The 17,386-nt window shown below is 36.7% G+C and overlaps 2 protein-coding genes and 1 non-coding gene across 5 annotated transcripts in view; 2 read left to right on the top strand and 1 right to left on the bottom strand.

Annotated features, from left to right (window-relative positions):
- Positions 1-17,386, top strand: part of FASTKD1 (FAST kinase domains 1) — a 37,568-nt gene that overhangs the window by 6,064 nt on the left and 14,118 nt on the right. For all 3 annotated transcript variants that reach the window (XM_005887594.2, XM_070357993.1, XM_070357996.1), the window contains exons 4-9: positions 5,125-5,250; positions 7,245-7,643; positions 9,334-9,444; positions 10,190-10,321; positions 15,044-15,530; positions 16,933-17,047. In XM_005887594.2, coding sequence (XP_005887656.1) covers positions 5,125-5,250; positions 7,245-7,643; positions 9,334-9,444; positions 10,190-10,321; positions 15,044-15,530; positions 16,933-17,047 — 1,370 coding nt within the window. The remainder of the gene's footprint in view (positions 1-5,124; positions 5,251-7,244; positions 7,644-9,333; positions 9,445-10,189; positions 10,322-15,043; positions 15,531-16,932; positions 17,048-17,386) is intronic.
- LOC138984341 (uncharacterized) lies at positions 1,393-4,929 on the bottom strand. The gene has a single exon (XM_070358037.1). It carries the CDS (start codon positions 3,126-3,128, stop codon positions 2,400-2,402), a length of 729 nt encoding a protein of 242 aa, XP_070214138.1. The 5' UTR covers positions 3,129-4,929; the 3' UTR covers positions 1,393-2,399.
- LOC138985053 (small nucleolar RNA U13) lies at positions 13,362-13,462 on the top strand. The gene has a single exon (XR_011462290.1). It is a non-coding gene; the product is annotated as a small nucleolar RNA U13 (small nucleolar RNA).

Here is a 17,386-nt window from a genome sequence, read left to right as displayed (position 1 = left end):
GTACCCAAAGCAAAATGGCTGTCTGAGGAGGCCTTACAAATAGCTGTGAAAAGAAGAGAAGCGAAAAGCAAAGGAGAAAAGGAAAGATATACCCATTTGAATGCAGAGTTCCAAAGAATAGCAAGGAGAGATAAGAAAGCCTTCCTCAGTGATCGGTGCAAGAAATAGAGGAAAGGAATAGAATGGGAAAGATTAGAGATCTCTTCAAGAAAATTAGAGATACCAAGGGAACATTTCATGCCAAGGTGGACACAAGAAAAGACAGAAATGGGATGGAACTAACAGAAGCAGAAGATATTAAGAAGAGGTGGCAAGAATACACAGAAGAACTGTACAAAAAAGATCTTCATGACCCAGATAATCATGATGGTATAGTCACTCACCTAGAGCCAGACATCTTGGAATGTGAAGTCAAGTGGGCCTTAGGAAGCATCACTACAAACAAAGCTAGTGGAGGTGATGGAATTCCAGTTGAGCTATTTCAGATCCTAAAAGATGATGCTATGAAAGTGCTGCACTCAATATGCCAGCAAATTTGGAAAACTCAGCAGTGGCCACAGGACTGGAAATGGTCAGTTTTCATTCTAATCCCAAAGAAAGGCAATGCCAAAGAATGCTCAAACTACCTCTCAATTGCCCTCATCTCACATATTAGTAAATTAATGCTCAAAATTCTCCAAGCCAGGCTTCAACAGTACGTGAACCATGAACTTCCAGATGTTCAAGCTGGTTCTAGAAAAGGCAGAGGAACCAGAGATCAAATTGCCAACATACACTGGATCATCGAAAAAGTGAGAAAGTTACAGAAAAACATCTACTTCTGCTTTATTGACTATGCGAAAGCTGACTGTGTGGATCATAACAAACTGAAAAATTCTGAAAGAGATGGTTATAACCAGACCACCCGACCTGCCTCTTGAGAAATCTGTATGCAGGACAGGAAGCAACAGTTAGAACTGGACGTGGAACAACAGACTGGTTCCAAATCAGGAAAGGAGTACGTCAAGGCTATATATTGTCGCCCTGCTTATTTAACTTCTATGCAGAGTACATCATGAGAAACGCTGGGCTTGGTGAACCACAAGCTGGAATAAAGATTGCCAGGAGAAATATCAATAACCACAGATATGCAGATGACACCACCCTTATCGCAGAAAGTGAAGAGGAACTAAAAAGCCTCTTGATGAAAGTGAAAGTGGAGAGTGAAAAAGTTGGCTTAAAGCTCAACATTCAGAAAACGAAGATCATGGCATCCGGTCCCATCACTTCATGGGAAATAGATGGGGAAACAGTGGAAACAGTGTCAAACTTTATTTTTCGGGGCTCCAAAATCACTGTGGATGGTGACTGCAGCCATGAAATTAAAAGATGCTTACTCCTTGGAAGGAAAGTTATGACCAACCTAGATAGCATATTCAAAAGCAGAGACATTACTTTGCCAACAAAGGTTCGTCTAGTCAAGGCTATGGTTTTTCCTGTGGTCATGTATGGATGTGAGAGTTGGACTGTGAAGAAGGCTGAGTGCCTTAGAATTGATGCTTTTGAAGTGTGGTGTTGGAGAAGACTCTTGAGGGTCCCTTGGACTGCAAGGAGATCCAACCAGTCCATTCTGAAGGAGATCAGCCCTGGGATTTCTTTGGAAGGAATGATGCTAAAGCTGAAACTCCAGTACTTTGGCCACCTCATGCGAAGAGTTGACTCATTGGAAAAGACTCTGATGCTGGGAGGGATTGGGGGCAGGAGGAGAAGGGGATGACAGAGGATGAGATGGCTGGATGGCATCACTGACTCGATGGACGTGAGTCTGAGTGAACTCCGGGAGTTGGTGATGGACAGGGAGGCCTGGCGTGCTGCGATTCATGGGGTCGCAAAGAGTTGGACACGACTGAGCGACTGATCTGATCTGATCTGATCTGATGCAGATGACACCACCCTTATCGCAGAAAGTGAAGAAGAACTAGAGCCTCTTGATGAAAGTGAAAGAGAAGAGTGAAAAAGTTGGCTTAAAGCTCAACATTCAGAAAACGAAGATCATGGCATCCAGTCCCATCACTTCAGGGCAAATAGATAGGGTAACAGTGGAAACAGTGGCTGACTTAATTTTCTGGGCTCCAAAATCACTGCAGATGGTGATTGTAGCCATGAAATTAAAAGATGCTTACTCCTTGGAAGGAGAGTTACGACCAACCTAGACAGCATATTCAAAAGCAGAGACATTACTTTGTCAACAAAGGTCCGTCTAGTCAAGGCTATGGTTTTTCCAGTGGTCACGTATGGATGTGAGAGTTGGACTGTGAAGAAAGCTGAGTGACGAAGAATTGATGCTTTTATTTATTTATTTATTTATTTATTTTTGGACACCCAAATCTTTTATTGAGGGGACAGTTGGGGGAGGCCTCTCACTGCACAGCCTGTTCGTTGGCGCTGCTTCCTGAGTCCTGTGGCTTCATCACGTCCGGCAGCTCAGGTGGGCTAGAGAAAGGCTTGATGCGCAGGGCCTTGAATGCCTCATCTGCCCTGAAGGCTAGCCCCACAGTGGAGGGGGCCTGAGGCCGTGCTGTCTGGCTGGTGAAGCCACACTCGCCCAACGTCTTGCCGTCGTCCAGAAGCTGGTCGTCCTTGTACAGCCACTGCTCATCCGGCGGCTGCTTGAGGGTACCCTCGACGATGCGCTTCAGCTCAAACACGGTGCTCGACTCCTTGGCGTCCGTGAAGATGGTGGTCTTGTGGCGCCAGATCATGAGGAACACGTCCTGGGGGCGGCGGGCCGGCGTGATGGCAGAGTCGGGCCCCCCGCCCCGCCCTTTCCCCCACGTAGCCCCGCAGCCATGGCCCCAGCTCCGGCCCCGGCCCGGCCGAATTGATGCTTTTAAACTGTGGTGTTGGAGAAGACTCTTGAGAGTCCCTTGGACTGCAAGGAGATCCAACCAGTCCATCCTAAAGGAGATCAGTCCTGGGTGTTCATTGAAAGGACTGATGCTGAAGCTCAAACTCCAATCCTTTGGACACCTGATGGGAAGAACTGACCTAGTTGAAAAGACCCTGATGCTGGGAAAGATTGAAGGTGGGAGGAGAAGGGGACAACAGAGGATGAGATAGTTGGACGGCATCACCGACTCAATGGACATGAATTTGAGTAAACTCCAGGAGTTGGTGCTGGACAGGGAGGCCTGCCGTGTTGCCGTCCATGGGATTGCAAATAGTTGGACACGACTGAGCGACTGAACTGAACTGGACTGACCCAACAAATCTCTGGGGATAGAAATTTCACATCCATTTACTCAGTGGTGATTATAGTTAATCTCATTATCTAAACTGATCGGTCTTCTCATCTCCAGGTTTTCGATCTCTCTACCTGTAACTGTCTTTTTGTTGAGGGTAAGGAGAACAATCTTTGTCCTTTGGTGAGGTAGAGAGATCAATATAATGAACTCCTATGTACCCATCATCCAGGTTCAATAATTACCAACATATAGCAGTCTTGTTTTGACTGGATATTCTCCAGTTCCCTCCCTACCCTTCAGTATAGTTAAAATTGTAGTATAATTTTACCAGTAAATACCTTAGTATGTATTTCTGAGAGACAAAAAGCACTCTTTTAAAAGTATGTATAATCACCATGCTATTATTATACCTAATAAAAATGATTAATTATTCCTTATTATCACCTAATAACTGTCTGAGTTCAGATTTCTTTGCCTGCTCTATAAAGGTCTTTTTAAAGGCAGTTTGTTTAAATAACTATCCAAACATGGTATACACATTGTATTTCGTTGCCATGTCTCAAGTTTTTCTCTGCTTTTGTTTTTTCTGGTAAGTACTCATTAAAGAATATCATAAAAATATACCAATTTTTATAGTTACACCAGTCATAAGTATACATCTTGATAAATTTTCACATACTGAAAATACTCATATACTTCTGTGTAATAGCACCAAGATCAAAACACAGAATATCACTAGTTTCCCCAAAGTTCCTTTCATGCTCTCTTCCAGTTACTTCCCACTTCTCTGTCCCAAAAGTGAGCACTATCTTGACTTCTAACACCAGAAATTAGTTTTCTTTCTATAAAAATGAAATCCTATAGTAAGAACTCTCATACCTAGTTTTTTCACTCAATATATTTTAAAGATTCTTCTGTGATATTGTACTATTCTTTTTTATTGCTGTATGGAATTCTAGGAATATGTGCAGTTATTCATTAAACTCTTGATGGACATTGAGATTGTTGCTGTTTTGCTTTTTTCTTTTTTGCCAGTACATATCGTGCTGCTGTGAAATTCCTTATGTTTGTCTTTAAGTGAATTCAAAGTCTTTAAAAATCTATAACAATTTTCCTTTCTGCTCTTTTGTCTTGCCATTTTTGTTGAAGAAATTGGGTCATTTGTCCTATAGAAAAAAATCAAGTTTTTCAAGCATGATTATAGTAGAGATTGTTTTATTTATTTTAAAAATATTTTTGGTTTTATGTGTTAATATGGGCTTTCCTGGTGGCTCAGATGGTAAAGAATCCACCTGTAATATAGGAGACCTGGATTCCGTTGCTGGGTTGGGAAGATCCCCTGAAGAAGGGAACGGCTACCCACTCCAGTATCCTTTTGTGTGTGTATGCTAGAAAGCAATGTCTTTTATTTAAAGTTGTTTATTTCTTTTTTGTTTTTTGCAGAAAACTTTTAATGGGTGATTTTTTATTTATTTATTTATTTTTAATTGAAGGATAATTGCTTTACAGAATTTTGTTGTTTTCTGTTTTCTTGCCTGGAGAATCCCCATGGACAGAGGACCCTGGCAGGGGTGGCAAAGAGTCAGACATGACTGAGTGACTTTCACTTTCACATACAACCTTGAGTTGAAATTGTTCTGTCATCTGAAAAAATTAATAAGTAAAATGATTCAAATAACTTTGAGTGTTTTTCCCCCCTTTTTAAAATCTTCGAGAAGAATGTGGTTTTTTAACTCTTATCTTAGGTTACTTTTAAGAATAGATAATCAACATTTTAGAAAATTCATTTTATGTTAGTAATATATTAGTTTTTTTATTTTTGGCTATTTTATAACTGTGTATTATGTTTTAAAAGTGAAAATAAATAGTAAGGATCCTCTTTGTATATTTCCCTTAATAGGTTTGATATCCGTGTGCTGTCAAAATTTTCCTCTTGCCTGGCAGATCAACATTTATATTATAGTCCATTAATGGGAAAAATAGCTGATATCGTAAATAGGAACTTGGAAAACATACAGGACTTAAGGTAAGTTTATTTAGGGGCTTTGTGTCGTGGTGGAAAGAGTCTGGGCTTTGAGTGCACACACACTTAGACTTGCTAGTTCCTAACTATGTGACTATTCTCTTGCAAGTTCACGGTCCTCACCTACAAAACAGGAATAGTAAGTAGTATCTACTGTGCAATGTTGCTATGGGAATTAGACATAAAATATGTAAACTATGACACAACGTTGTTGAGCTCTGTGATTTTTCCTTACTTGCAAGCTGACATGTTTGCTGGCCATCCTTACGACCTCATTTAACCTTAAGTTACCTCCCTATCTCTAAATATAGTCACATTGCCAGTGGGGCTTTAACGTATATATTTGTGGGGAGAGGGCATAGTTTGGTTTGTAGCCTACATCAGTGTTCATAGTAACATTAGTCACATTAGCTGAAGGGAGGAAACAACCTAAATGTCCATCAGCAAATGAATGGACAATCAAAATTTTGTACATACCCACAATGGAGTATCATTCAACCTTAAAAAAGGAAGGAAATCCTGATATGTCCTACAACATGTATAAACCCTGAAGACATTATGCCAAGTGAAATAAGCCAGACACAGAAGGACAGATACTGTATGAATCCCCTTCATATGAGGTACCTCGAGTAGTCAAATTCATAGAAACAAAGTAGAATGGTAGTTGCCGGCTGTTGAAGGAGGGGAGAATGGGGAGCTACTATTAACAGGCAAGAAGTTTTAGTTTGAGAAGATGAAGAAGCCCTGCAGTGGATGATGGTGATGGTTGTACAGCAATGTGAATGTACTTAACAACACTGAACTGTATACTTAAAAGTGTTTAAAATGGTGAATTTTACTTTATATATATTTTCACATACACATGAAAGTAGCTCATAAAAGCAGAGAATAAAAATCACTGTAAATTTTTTTAACTTTAAAAAATTCTTATAGACCCATTTGAGAATCTAATGAAATCTTTGGGTACTTCCCCACTCCAAATTGTGATTATAAATACAATTTAAAAAATCATATCCAAGTTTATAACTAAACTAAATAGCAGCACTAGGTTACTAATTTACATTAATTGATGTTAACATTAAACATTTGGATTAGAGAAGCTGAAGTATTATACAACTGAGTTTTTAAAGAATAATTTGTTTTATTGGAAAGAGTGAAGAAATTTTGAAACAAAAAACCTCAAATAGTTCCACTAATTGAGATAGTAGAATGGTTGAGATAGTATTAGATTCACATTTTCATGTCTTTTTTATAGATGTTTTCTAATTATCATCCCCACATGTTTGTTACATCATACCTTTTACATTTTACATTCCTTATTCATTATTAGGTGTATTCTTGTATGTAGAGTTTTGTGATTTTTGTATCATGTAAGAACTGTCTCCTTTTGAAAGGAGAGATCTCACCTTCGTAATTTTGGTGTCTTCCACAGTGCCAGAAGATTGATTTATGTTTCTTAAAAGTGTTTATTGAGTGAAGAAATATGTTTATTGAACATATTCATATTCAATATTGCCCTACCGTTATATATCAATATCAATATAGCATAAAACATTAACAATATGAAATCATTCATTAGTGAGAAATATTTTGCCAATATTTTTACTGGTAGATTATAAATACAGAGGAAGGAGTAATAAAGCAAAGTCTACTTCTGAAAATATAGAATGAGACCTTCTGTGTTGCATTCAATTGGCTGTTGGCACAGAGTGATTTCTGAGTAAACTTCATTAAAATATTTCCCTTCAAAGTATTTATCTATAGAACAAGATATTATACACATTCAACAAAAATTATTATTCAATCCTTTTTTTGTCTACAGGCTTTTGATTACTAGGAGATCAGAATTCAAGTTCCACTAGTATTTAAAAGAAAAATTTTGTTGTATAAAGCCTGTAGTATTTTTATCAATTCCTTTCTGTTTCTAAGCATTTAGTCTTAGAATTTTTCATTATTCTTAGATAATGTAAACCTTTTGCATCTTCTTCCTCTTTCAGGTCCTTGTCTGTTTTGATGGTCAGCATATCTTCTTTAATATCACGGCGTTTTCAAGAGAAATTAGTGAACAAAGCAGAATTACTTTTTGACACTATGGATTCTTCCCAGGTCAACACTGCAAGAAGAATAGTACAATTTCTTCGAAATATTAAATATAGATATTACCCACTATTAGAAAGGTGTAATAAAGTATTTTTGAGCAATATGAACCATCTTGATTTGGACTCCATCAGTAAAATACTTAGTCTATACTACTCTCTACAGTTTCATAGTTTTGAATTTATTTTAATGACTAAGAAGAGGCTAACAGAAATGATTCCTCTGTTTGACCACCCTGCTAGCTGTGTAAAATTGTTTGTAGCATTGGGACCCATGGCAGGACCTGAAGAAAAGAAACAGTAAGTTCAGCTAAAAGCGCTTTACTTTTCCTGTTGAGAATATATGGAGTCTTCAGGCATAGATCTTGCATTTCTAGAAGTCAGAAAAGTCACTCCACTCAAAAGTAGAAGGGAGTTGAGTACTCTGCTCCTTGATCTTTCTCTGGTTATTCTAACTTATATCTCAAACTCAGTATCCTAAGGTGTTTTGAATGGGGGCCAGTAATCCTCTGGGGGTCAACTTAGCACTGATGAAGGAGAACATCGTATCAGTGCTATTCTTCTCCCTTCTTAGGCCACGTGACTGGCTTTGGTGGTTGTGGTGGTTTAGTTACTAAGTAGTGTCCCACTCTTTTGTGACCCCATGGTCTGTAGCCCCCCAGGCTCCTCTGTCCATGGGATTTCCCCAGCAAGAATACTGGAGTGGGTTGCCATTTCTTTCTCCAGGGGATCTTTCTGACCCAGGGATTCAACCTGTGTCTCCTGCATTGGCGGGTGGATTTTTTACCACTGAGCTACCAAGGAAGCCCCTGTAAAGACGAGCAAATATTAAATTAATATATGATTACTAGGTATGAGCAGACAGATTAAGTGTGATTAGTAGATTCAGTTAAGCAGGGGTTCCAGGAATTGCATATTGGGTATATGTAGCTGTCGTTGTTTCTGTTAGCAAAGACTTCATAGAGAGTTTTTGGGAGTCTTCTAAATTACATGAAGAAATTTAAGGGTACATTTTAGGAGACTGGATCAAGATGGAAATAAGATGATTATTAAAAAAACTTTTATTGGAAGTTTTTTCTTGTCACCAAGTACTGTTAAAATCTCTTATGCCAGGGTAGTACAAATTTTTGAGTCTCTGACTTCAGGAAATTTTTATTCCACTTGGAAGGATAGAAATATGTAAATACCATGACAACGTCAATATAGTTTATGAGTATACTAAAAAATAGATATAGATAGTAGTTGCTGTGGGCAGACAGAAAAGTGAGAGAAAAATGTGGATTAAAATGGTTGCAGAAAAGCTATGGGAAGAAGCTGGGTTTGAAATACTTGATAAGGTTAGTGAAAAGGATGGTGTGGGACTATCCAGGATGAATAGAGAATTAGTTTGCCATGCTTTCTTCAAATTTCATATTTTGGACTAGCCTTCTAAATTATTCTAAGAGACACTTATATACTTATCACTGCACTACTTTGGATGATTTCAAAATGGACCATCTTTGTAAATATTCAGTTTATAGTGTTATAAGAAGTACTTAGTGTTAAGGTTTCTATTAATATGTAGGTATGGTGACTTCCTGGTCAGATCTTACTAAGTTTTAAAAAATTGGGACAGTATTGAAATATCAATTGTTTGTTCTATAGCTCTCTCCTACTGAATAATTTCATTGATTTATTGTATTTTATAGCCAATGAAACCATACTTTATTTGAAAATCATTAATTAAAAACATGTTACTTATATTTTTTAAGAGACAGTTTAAGATTATGCTGAGGCCTTAGTTTCTTTGAAGAAAATACATTTTTCTTTATTTAATAATATTTTGTGTTATCCCCAATTAGGTGGGGAGAAAATTAGAATTATATATTTAATGTATTTTTTAAATTTAGTTTTTGTTTATATCATTTCTATTTATTGCCTAAGAACTGTTATTTATAAAAATTTAATAAACTAGTCATTAATTTTCTAACATATTTTTCTTTCCTTCTAGACTTAAATCAACTATATTATTGATGTCAGAGGAGCTGACTGGCCAGCAGGCCCTGGCAGTGATGGGAGCAATGGAAGAGATGGAAAGCAGAAATTTACGTCTGATTAAAAAGTATACTTCCCTGAAATTTTTGGTGTTAAGTTTAGTTGACATTCATAAGTTGCTTTTTTTTTTTTTTTGAGAAAAAAAAATTTTTTCCCTATAATCTTGGTTTTGAAGAAATAAGGAATTAACATTTAAGTCATTGTTTATTTTCTAAATAATTTTTCAAAACAGGTTTTTAATTGTTTACAACATCTTTCATTTCATTTGCTGCTATTTTTATTCTCGGGCAGAGGATCATAAGTCTAGGAAAGTGAAGAGCATAAAGCACAAGTGACTTTTTAAAAGGACAGTTTCTGCAGAACAGTTAACATCTATCTACATGAACTTGAATTGTTTCATATTATAGTTGTTACCTTGAAATCATACTGCAACGTATTGGCTTTTTAAACTTGAGATTTAAGAAAAAACAAACACGTGGTTCAGACTGTGTATATTTATTATTTCATTGTGTATTATATATTCTTTTAAAAAATATTCCTACTGCCCTAGTTCCTCCAATTTATTGACTGTTTGCATTTTTCATTGCTTTTAAGCATCTCCATTAGAGGACCATCCTGGATTTAAGGAAGAAAAATCATTTTACATTTTTGTCATCATCTTGAGACAGTTCTTCAAGAACAGAAAACCTTGGGTCATTCATTGCTATTTCTTTAGCATAGAGCATGTCTAGCATGAAACAGCTCCTCAGTAAAAGTTTAATAATAGTACATGAGTGAACTGGTTATAATACATGTTTTATCATTCTTTTTAGGATTACTTCAATTCTGCATAAACATTTGGATAACTATAAACCAGTAGAGTTGTTGAGAATAACTCAAGCGTTGATTTTTCTACATTTTCAAAGTAAAGAGCTTTTTGTGAAACTCAGAGAATTACTGCTTAGGTAAGATTAAAATAGATGTGTTTAAGTCTTTCATTGTATAATCTAGCCTGTTTTGTTTAGTTATGTACAAGTTTAGTTTAGTTATATAAAAGTTGTTGGAACTTTTGAAAACAGAAATGGGTAGATTATTATTAAAGTTATGAAGACGCTTATCTTGCTGCCTTGCCATTCTGCCAGTGCTTGTGCTTGATATATTTTCAAATGGAAGTGAGGTCAGTGGGGTGATGAGAGCTCTAGGGCGTGAACACATAAAACCAAGCCATTCTCCTTCCCTGCAGGAATGGAATGACCATCCATGAAAAGATTAGAGCTGCTGAAGAAGGCAAAGCTCCATTTAGGAGTACTCACATTTGTAGGTTTTTAGTCTGCTTACTTACCTGTTTTAAGGAATAATTAAAATGTAATTAATTTATTTTAAAATTTATGTATTTATTTTTGGCTGTGTTGGGTCTTCATTGCTGCCTGGGCTTTTCTCTAATTGAAGCGAATGGGGCTACTCTAGTTGTGGGGCACGGGCTTCATTGCGATGGCTTCTCTTGTTGCTGAGCACAGGTTCTAGACTTACAGACTTCAGTAGCTGTGGCATGTGGGCTCAGTAGTTGCAGCTCTTGGGCTCTAGAGCACAGGTTCAGTAGTTGTGGCGCATGGGCTCAAGTTGCTCCATAGCATGTGGGGTCTTCCTGGATCGGGAATCTGACCTGTGTCTCCTGCATTGGCAGGTGGACTCTCTATCATTGAGCTATCCAGGAGGTCCAAGGCATATTAAAATTTAAAATTTTAAAACGAAAATATGTGGTGGCAATGTTAGTAAAGTATTTTCATATGATTTCCCTTTTATAATTAAAAAATTTTTGCATTTCTATGAATATAGCATTCCTGTTTCAACAAAGAAGTTATTCAGTTTTCCATTGATTTTTATTTTACTTTAAGATGGAGTGTTCCAATTAAAAATTTTGACTTTAAAGATCAAAATAATGACTTGAATGAAGTTAAAACCAGATTAATCTTTTTCCCCCTCTGTTTTTCCCATACTAGTTTGATTTCTTACTGTGATTTTTGAAAGACCAGGCATGTGACTTTATGCTGTAATCAAGACTGATATATAATTGAAAATGATTTTTGCTGTAATAAAATGATATGCTATTATGGTTAAGGATTTGAACTGAGGAATAAGAGGTAGCACTTTATCAGGTGAGAATTTAGCATATTAGATATGTTACAAGAAGGTTCACTGTTTTCTTAAATAGGTTTCTTATCAAGGTGATTAAATACAGGATTGTTTCTTCACTCCATATTTATTAATAACATCCACTTTCATATAGCCTCTGAATTAAGAATTTAACATAATTATGCTCTAAATTAGGTATCATAAACTGGCCCAGAGACATGATTTATTTGGTCAGTACAGTGTTTCTTAAAATAGTAAATTATACAATACTATTGGCCTACAGGTATGCTAACAGAAAAGTAAGACAGGAGTGGGAGCATCACGGGAGATTTCACTTTACCGGTAATGTTTTGTTTACTTTATTAAAAAATTTGAAGCAGATATGGCGGTGTTGAAGTTTAGTAATTCCGCATAGCAAGAGCCCTTACATACCTCTGTGCTGCTACTGCTGCTGCGAAGTCACTTCAGTCATGTCCGACTCTGTGCGACCCCATAGACGGCAGCCCACCAGGCTCCGCCGTCCCTGGGATTCTCCAGGCAAGAACACTGGAGTGGGTTGCCATTTCCTTCTCCAATGCATGAAAATGAAAAGTGAAAGTGAAGTCGCTCAGTCGTGTCTGATTCTTAGCGACCCCATGGACTGCGGGCCACCAGGGTCCTCCGTCCATGGGATTTTCCAGGCAAGAGTACTGGAGTGGGGTGCCATTGCCTACTCCGACATACCTCTGTATGTACCTCTATTTTAAATGTAACCCTTCCCCCGCTTCAGAGCAGGTTGGTGCGAAGGAATACAATCTAGTTAAAGTAGTTCACATAAATGTTTGTGTGAGTATCTCCTGAAACTATCTGGGGAACCCAGGGAATTCATGTACTGGAATAATATGTTCTTTAAAAAAAAAAAAAGATGATATATTGAACTATCTACATAAAATAGACATATCCCCTCCTCATGACCCTACTCCCTCCTCTTTACCCCTACCTACCCCCTTCCCCAGGCTAACTGTTGTCCCTGCTTCTAACTGCATGGACTAGTTTTGCCTGTTTAGTGCCTTGCTTCTTTTGTTTAACATTTTATTTATGAGATTTACCCATGTGTTTGCTATATAGTCTTGTAAGAACGTAACAGGTTTTTTTAAGTCAATTTTAATGTTGATATTTGATTTATTTCCAGTTTTAGCTATTATAAATGCTGCTGTGGTGAACAACCTCATTCGTATCTCTTAGTGAACATATGTGTACATCTCCATGGGTATTTACTGAGGAGTGTGATTCTTGATTATACATATGTTACTATATGTTCACCTTCAGCAGATCCTGCTCAATAGTTTTCTCTTTTGTCTCTTTTTCTTTAACAGTTTCCCAACTAGGGATTGCACCCGGGCTACAGCAGTGAAACCCGGAATCCTAATCACTAGTCCATCAGGGAACTCTAAATAGTTTTCTAAAGTGACTGTACCAGTTTATTTACCACTAGCAAAATGTGAGCATTCCTGTTTCTTGAGATCTTCACCAACTCTTGGTACATTTTTATTTTAGCCATGCTGGTAGATTTGTGGTAGAATGTAAATAAACGCAATTGCATCTGTTGTAAGTTTTGGAATTTTAGGGAACACCATAAGGAAAGCATCAGGTGGAGTCTGGCATGTTTGCGTCTCTTGGAGGTTTATTTTCAGATTAGTATCACAAGATTGGCAAATAATGAGAGTTCCTACCCCCTGGGTCAATTCTGTAAACAAATGCAACTCTTTAGGTCTTTCTTTTCTTTATATAAAATAGCATATTAATTTTTTGTGGTTATAAGAATAAAATACTTATTTAGTACTTATTGAGTACCTACTTTGTGTCAGGCAGTGGGCCAGATATTATGTGAAAATCATTTTGATTGTAGTTCATAAGCATAGTAATTGGGTGTTCACACTATTGTTGTGCTTCCCTCATATCTGTTATGAGGTCAACACGGGACCCATCTCATGTGAAAAAAAAAATCATTTTGAAAACAGAAAAAAGTATAAAGAAGAAAATAATCATTTGTAAGCCCTTTCATTTATGGTGAACAGTTTGGTTTATTTGGTTGGTTTATTTGCTTGTGGTATATATCATCTATATGTTTTTTTCATAGCTGAGAATCAGGAACGTACAGTTTTGTGTTCCTCCTCCCACATGCTTAACATTAACAGCATTTTCCTACATCATTTAAAGCTATTTGTAAATATTTTTAGTGATTGGATATTGCCCATTATATGACTGTATCATAATTACCTTAACTATCCCCCTTCCTGGGTATGTAGACTTATCAAATTTTAGCCACATTAAAAAATGTGATGAATAACGTAACATAAAATCTTTGCCTTCATTTTAGATTATTTTCTTAGGCTAGTTTACTAGACAAAGATTGATCATGTCAAATGATGTAATTACTTTTAAAGTTCTTAAGCTATACTGCTAAATTACTTTCCAAAAAGGTTGCACCAACTTTTTAAATTTACTATTAGTGAATGAGAAAATCTGCATCAATATACCCTTGCTAGCCTTGAATATCATCATTATTTTAATATGCTAACTTAATATGTTTAAAAGTAAATCTGTTTTCTTTTAATTTATATTTGATCATCTCTTCCAGTACTTCTAAACTTAAAAGATGGTTTAAAAGCTCCCAGTTTTTAATTTGTATTTTAACAACTGCTGTCCTGGTGGTGGGTGTCTAAGCATAGGGATTTGGGAAAGGAGGAGAAGAGAAGGGACTGTATGCTCTGTGTTTGTCTTTTTTGTCTGTTTTTTTTTAAAGGTTGGGCTTCTTATGTTGCAGAAGAAGGGGATCACTGTTATTGAGTGGTTACTCTTTGCCTGTTCTAGATCATATCAGCTTCTGACAGGTCATATCTAGAAATTCAGTCCAAATTCTGTCTCTCGCAACAACCCTGCAGACATTTTTCTAATGTTGACCTTTTGTTTGTCAGGGACTATGGTTTTATTTTTGCATAAAAAAATGAGGATATGCTTTAGAACACCTTAAGGCTTCCCTTAGTAAGCCTTTATGAAACTTGTCATCTTTGAATTTATCTAACCCTTTTTATTGATTTTATTTTCATTTAGTTTTAGCTGTTCTGGGTCTTTGTTGCTGTGCAGGCTTTTCTCTAGTTGTGGCAAGCAGGGGCTACTCTAGTTGTGGTACCTGGGCTTCTCATTGCTGTGGCTTCTCTTGTGGAGCATGGGCTTTAAGGGTGCAAGGGCTTTCGTATTTGTGGCATGTGGGCTCAGCAGTTGAGGCTCCCAGGCTCTAGAGCACAGGCTCAGTAGTCGTAGCATGCAGGCTTAGTTGATCCAGGCATGTGGGATCTTCTGGACTAGGGATCGAACTCATGTCCTTCATTGGCAGGCGGATTCTTTACCACTGAGCACCAGGGAAGCCCCTAACCCTTTTCAAATTATATTTTAAAACTGTCACACCTATTAAGTGTAATAATAATTATATATTCACGTTTTAATTCTTACAACTAAGTTTTGTTGCTGATAGATTCATTCTGTTCTTTTTATTTTTCCTTCTTTCTTTGTAGTTATTTGAAAGTCAGTGTCATACCTAGTGAGATTTCCATCCTGGTCTATGCTCTTTCGATGCTTCCTTCTGCTCACCTGGACGAAGTGAGGATGTCTCAGATTGAAGCAGTTTTGCCACAGTGTGACCTACATGACCTGAATATTTTTGCAACATCTGTTTTAAGATGTATTCAGTATGATCACGTGTATCTGAATAATATTCCTGCGAAACAGTTGAAAGTACTTCAAAAATTAGATCACTATGGTCATCAGAGACTACAAGAATGTAAAAGTTTGAATCTGTTATGGGAAGAAGTTAAATCTTTAAAAGGAGACTGGTTTGCTGATTCACTTCTTGAAGAAACAGTTGTTACCTTACAGCGTCTGATGGATGAAATGAATTACATCAATGTTGCAGGGATTGCATCTTTCATTTCTAGAACCAACTACCTCAGTACTTCACTACTTGATAAGATAGCCTCAGTGGTCCTTCAACAGATTGAAAAGGTGAAATTGAAATGTTGCATATTATTGTCAACTTCTAGAACCATAAATGTTTATAATAAGTGCTTGAAGAACTTGATTGGAATTTGAAGTTTAAAAATTAAGCTCTAGTTTCTGGTAAATAATAATAGTTGTGTTAGGATAATGGAGATGTATGATTTTTGCTTTCTTTTTCTTATTTTCTATAATCCTATGATACTTTTACTATTTAAAACTATTCAAAAGAGTAAGATAAATGTGGAAACTGAGAAAATTGTAGGTCTTCACTGACTTTCAGTTCAGTTCAGTTCAGTCACTCAGTCATGTCCGACTCTTTGCAACCCCATGAGTCGCAGCATGCCAGACCTCCCTGTCCATCACCAACTCCCAGAGTTCACTCAGACTCATGTCCATCAAGTCAGTGTTGCCATCCAGCCATCTCATCCTCTGTCATCCCCTTCTCCTCCTGCCCCCAATCCCTCCCAGCATCAGAATCTAGAATAATTGAATTGTCACTGTGTCTTCTTACAGTTTTATTTCTGGAACTTGTAAAATGCTGTTTGTTTTTTTTTAGTTAATTTATTTATTTTTGGCTGTGCTGGGTCTTAGTTGCTCCATGGGCTTTTCTCTAGTTAGGGACTACTCTCTAGTTGCGAGGCATGGGCTTCTCATTGCAGTGGCTTCTCTTGTTGCTTGGAGCCCAAGCTCTGGAGCGCAGGCTCAGTAGTTGTGGCACATGGGCTTAGTTTTCCCGTGGCATGTGGGATCTTCCCAGGCCAGGGATGGAACCCGTGTCTCCTGCTTTGGCAGATGAATTCTTTACCGCTGAGCCACCAGGGAAGCCCCAATGATGCTTTTTGAACTATATGAGAAAATCAATTATATATATCAGAATATGGTTTTTACTTAGAAGACAGTGTTTCTAATAAGTAAAAATAAAAGTCTATCTTTTTGCCTAGCATAGTGCCTGCTGTTTATTAAGTATTGGATGAATGAACTTAAAAAAAAGAATGAAAGAAAAATGAAGTCTGATTATTATTATAAATTAGGAAGCTTTCTTATTATATGATGAGTCTATAAAATGCACTTATATCATGGAAATTAGTGATACTATCTTTTTGTCATTTTAATGACTAAGGAATTCTGGAACAGAATTTTATATTTATAAAATCAATTTGTAACTTATCTGATTTATTTTTTTCTACATTAATATTTAGAGTTACTAGAGATTAGTGATGGAATTAAATAGATTATAGCCAGGTAGAGAACTTATTAACAGTGATACATGTGTCATTTAACTGTGGGCATGTTCATTTAACTATAGGCTTGTTTGATAAAGAGTTCTACTTAGGATAATAATTAGGCTAAATTTTGTTTTGTTTTGCTGAGGTTTTTTAAACTAATTTTTTTGTTCTATTTTTTACAGATTCATCCTTTTGCAATTCTTGCTATTATTCTTCCATTCAGCACCCTGAACTATGATCCACCTCAAAGGGATGAATTTTTTGGAACTTGCATTCAACACCTTAATTCTTACTTAAGTAGGTATATTGTTTAGTACTACCTGGATGAGGAGGTTGGAGAATACTGTTGCTACTACTCTTAAGACATACCGCTCTTTTAAAGGATAACAAAAATATCCATGAGTTTTATACCTTCAAAAAAATGTTTTGGATCCATTTTTTAAAACTTTTTTATTATGATAAATGTCAAGCTTGCATTAGAAAGTAGAGAATTAAACAAGTAGCACTTATGAACTCACTAGGTAGATTCAGTAATTGTTCACATTTTATCATATTTGCTTTATTGTTTCTCTTGCTCTCATTTTTTCTATGCCATTTCAAAGTAAGTTGTAGGCAATGTGAATCTTTACATCTAAT

This window comes from Bos mutus, chromosome 2, assembly GCF_027580195.1.
Source record: "Bos mutus isolate GX-2022 chromosome 2, NWIPB_WYAK_1.1, whole genome shotgun sequence".
Taxonomy (NCBI): Eukaryota; Metazoa; Chordata; class Mammalia; order Artiodactyla; family Bovidae; genus Bos; species Bos mutus.
The sequence above is the reverse complement of the archived record's forward strand: the minus strand, read 5'-3'. Positions and strand labels throughout refer to the sequence as shown.

Excerpts from the sequence above, each read along its gene's own strand:
- LOC138984341 (XM_070358037.1), bottom strand. The coding sequence starts at position 3,128 with ATGTCCATTGAGTCGGTGATGCCGTCCAACTATCTCATCCTCTGTTGT.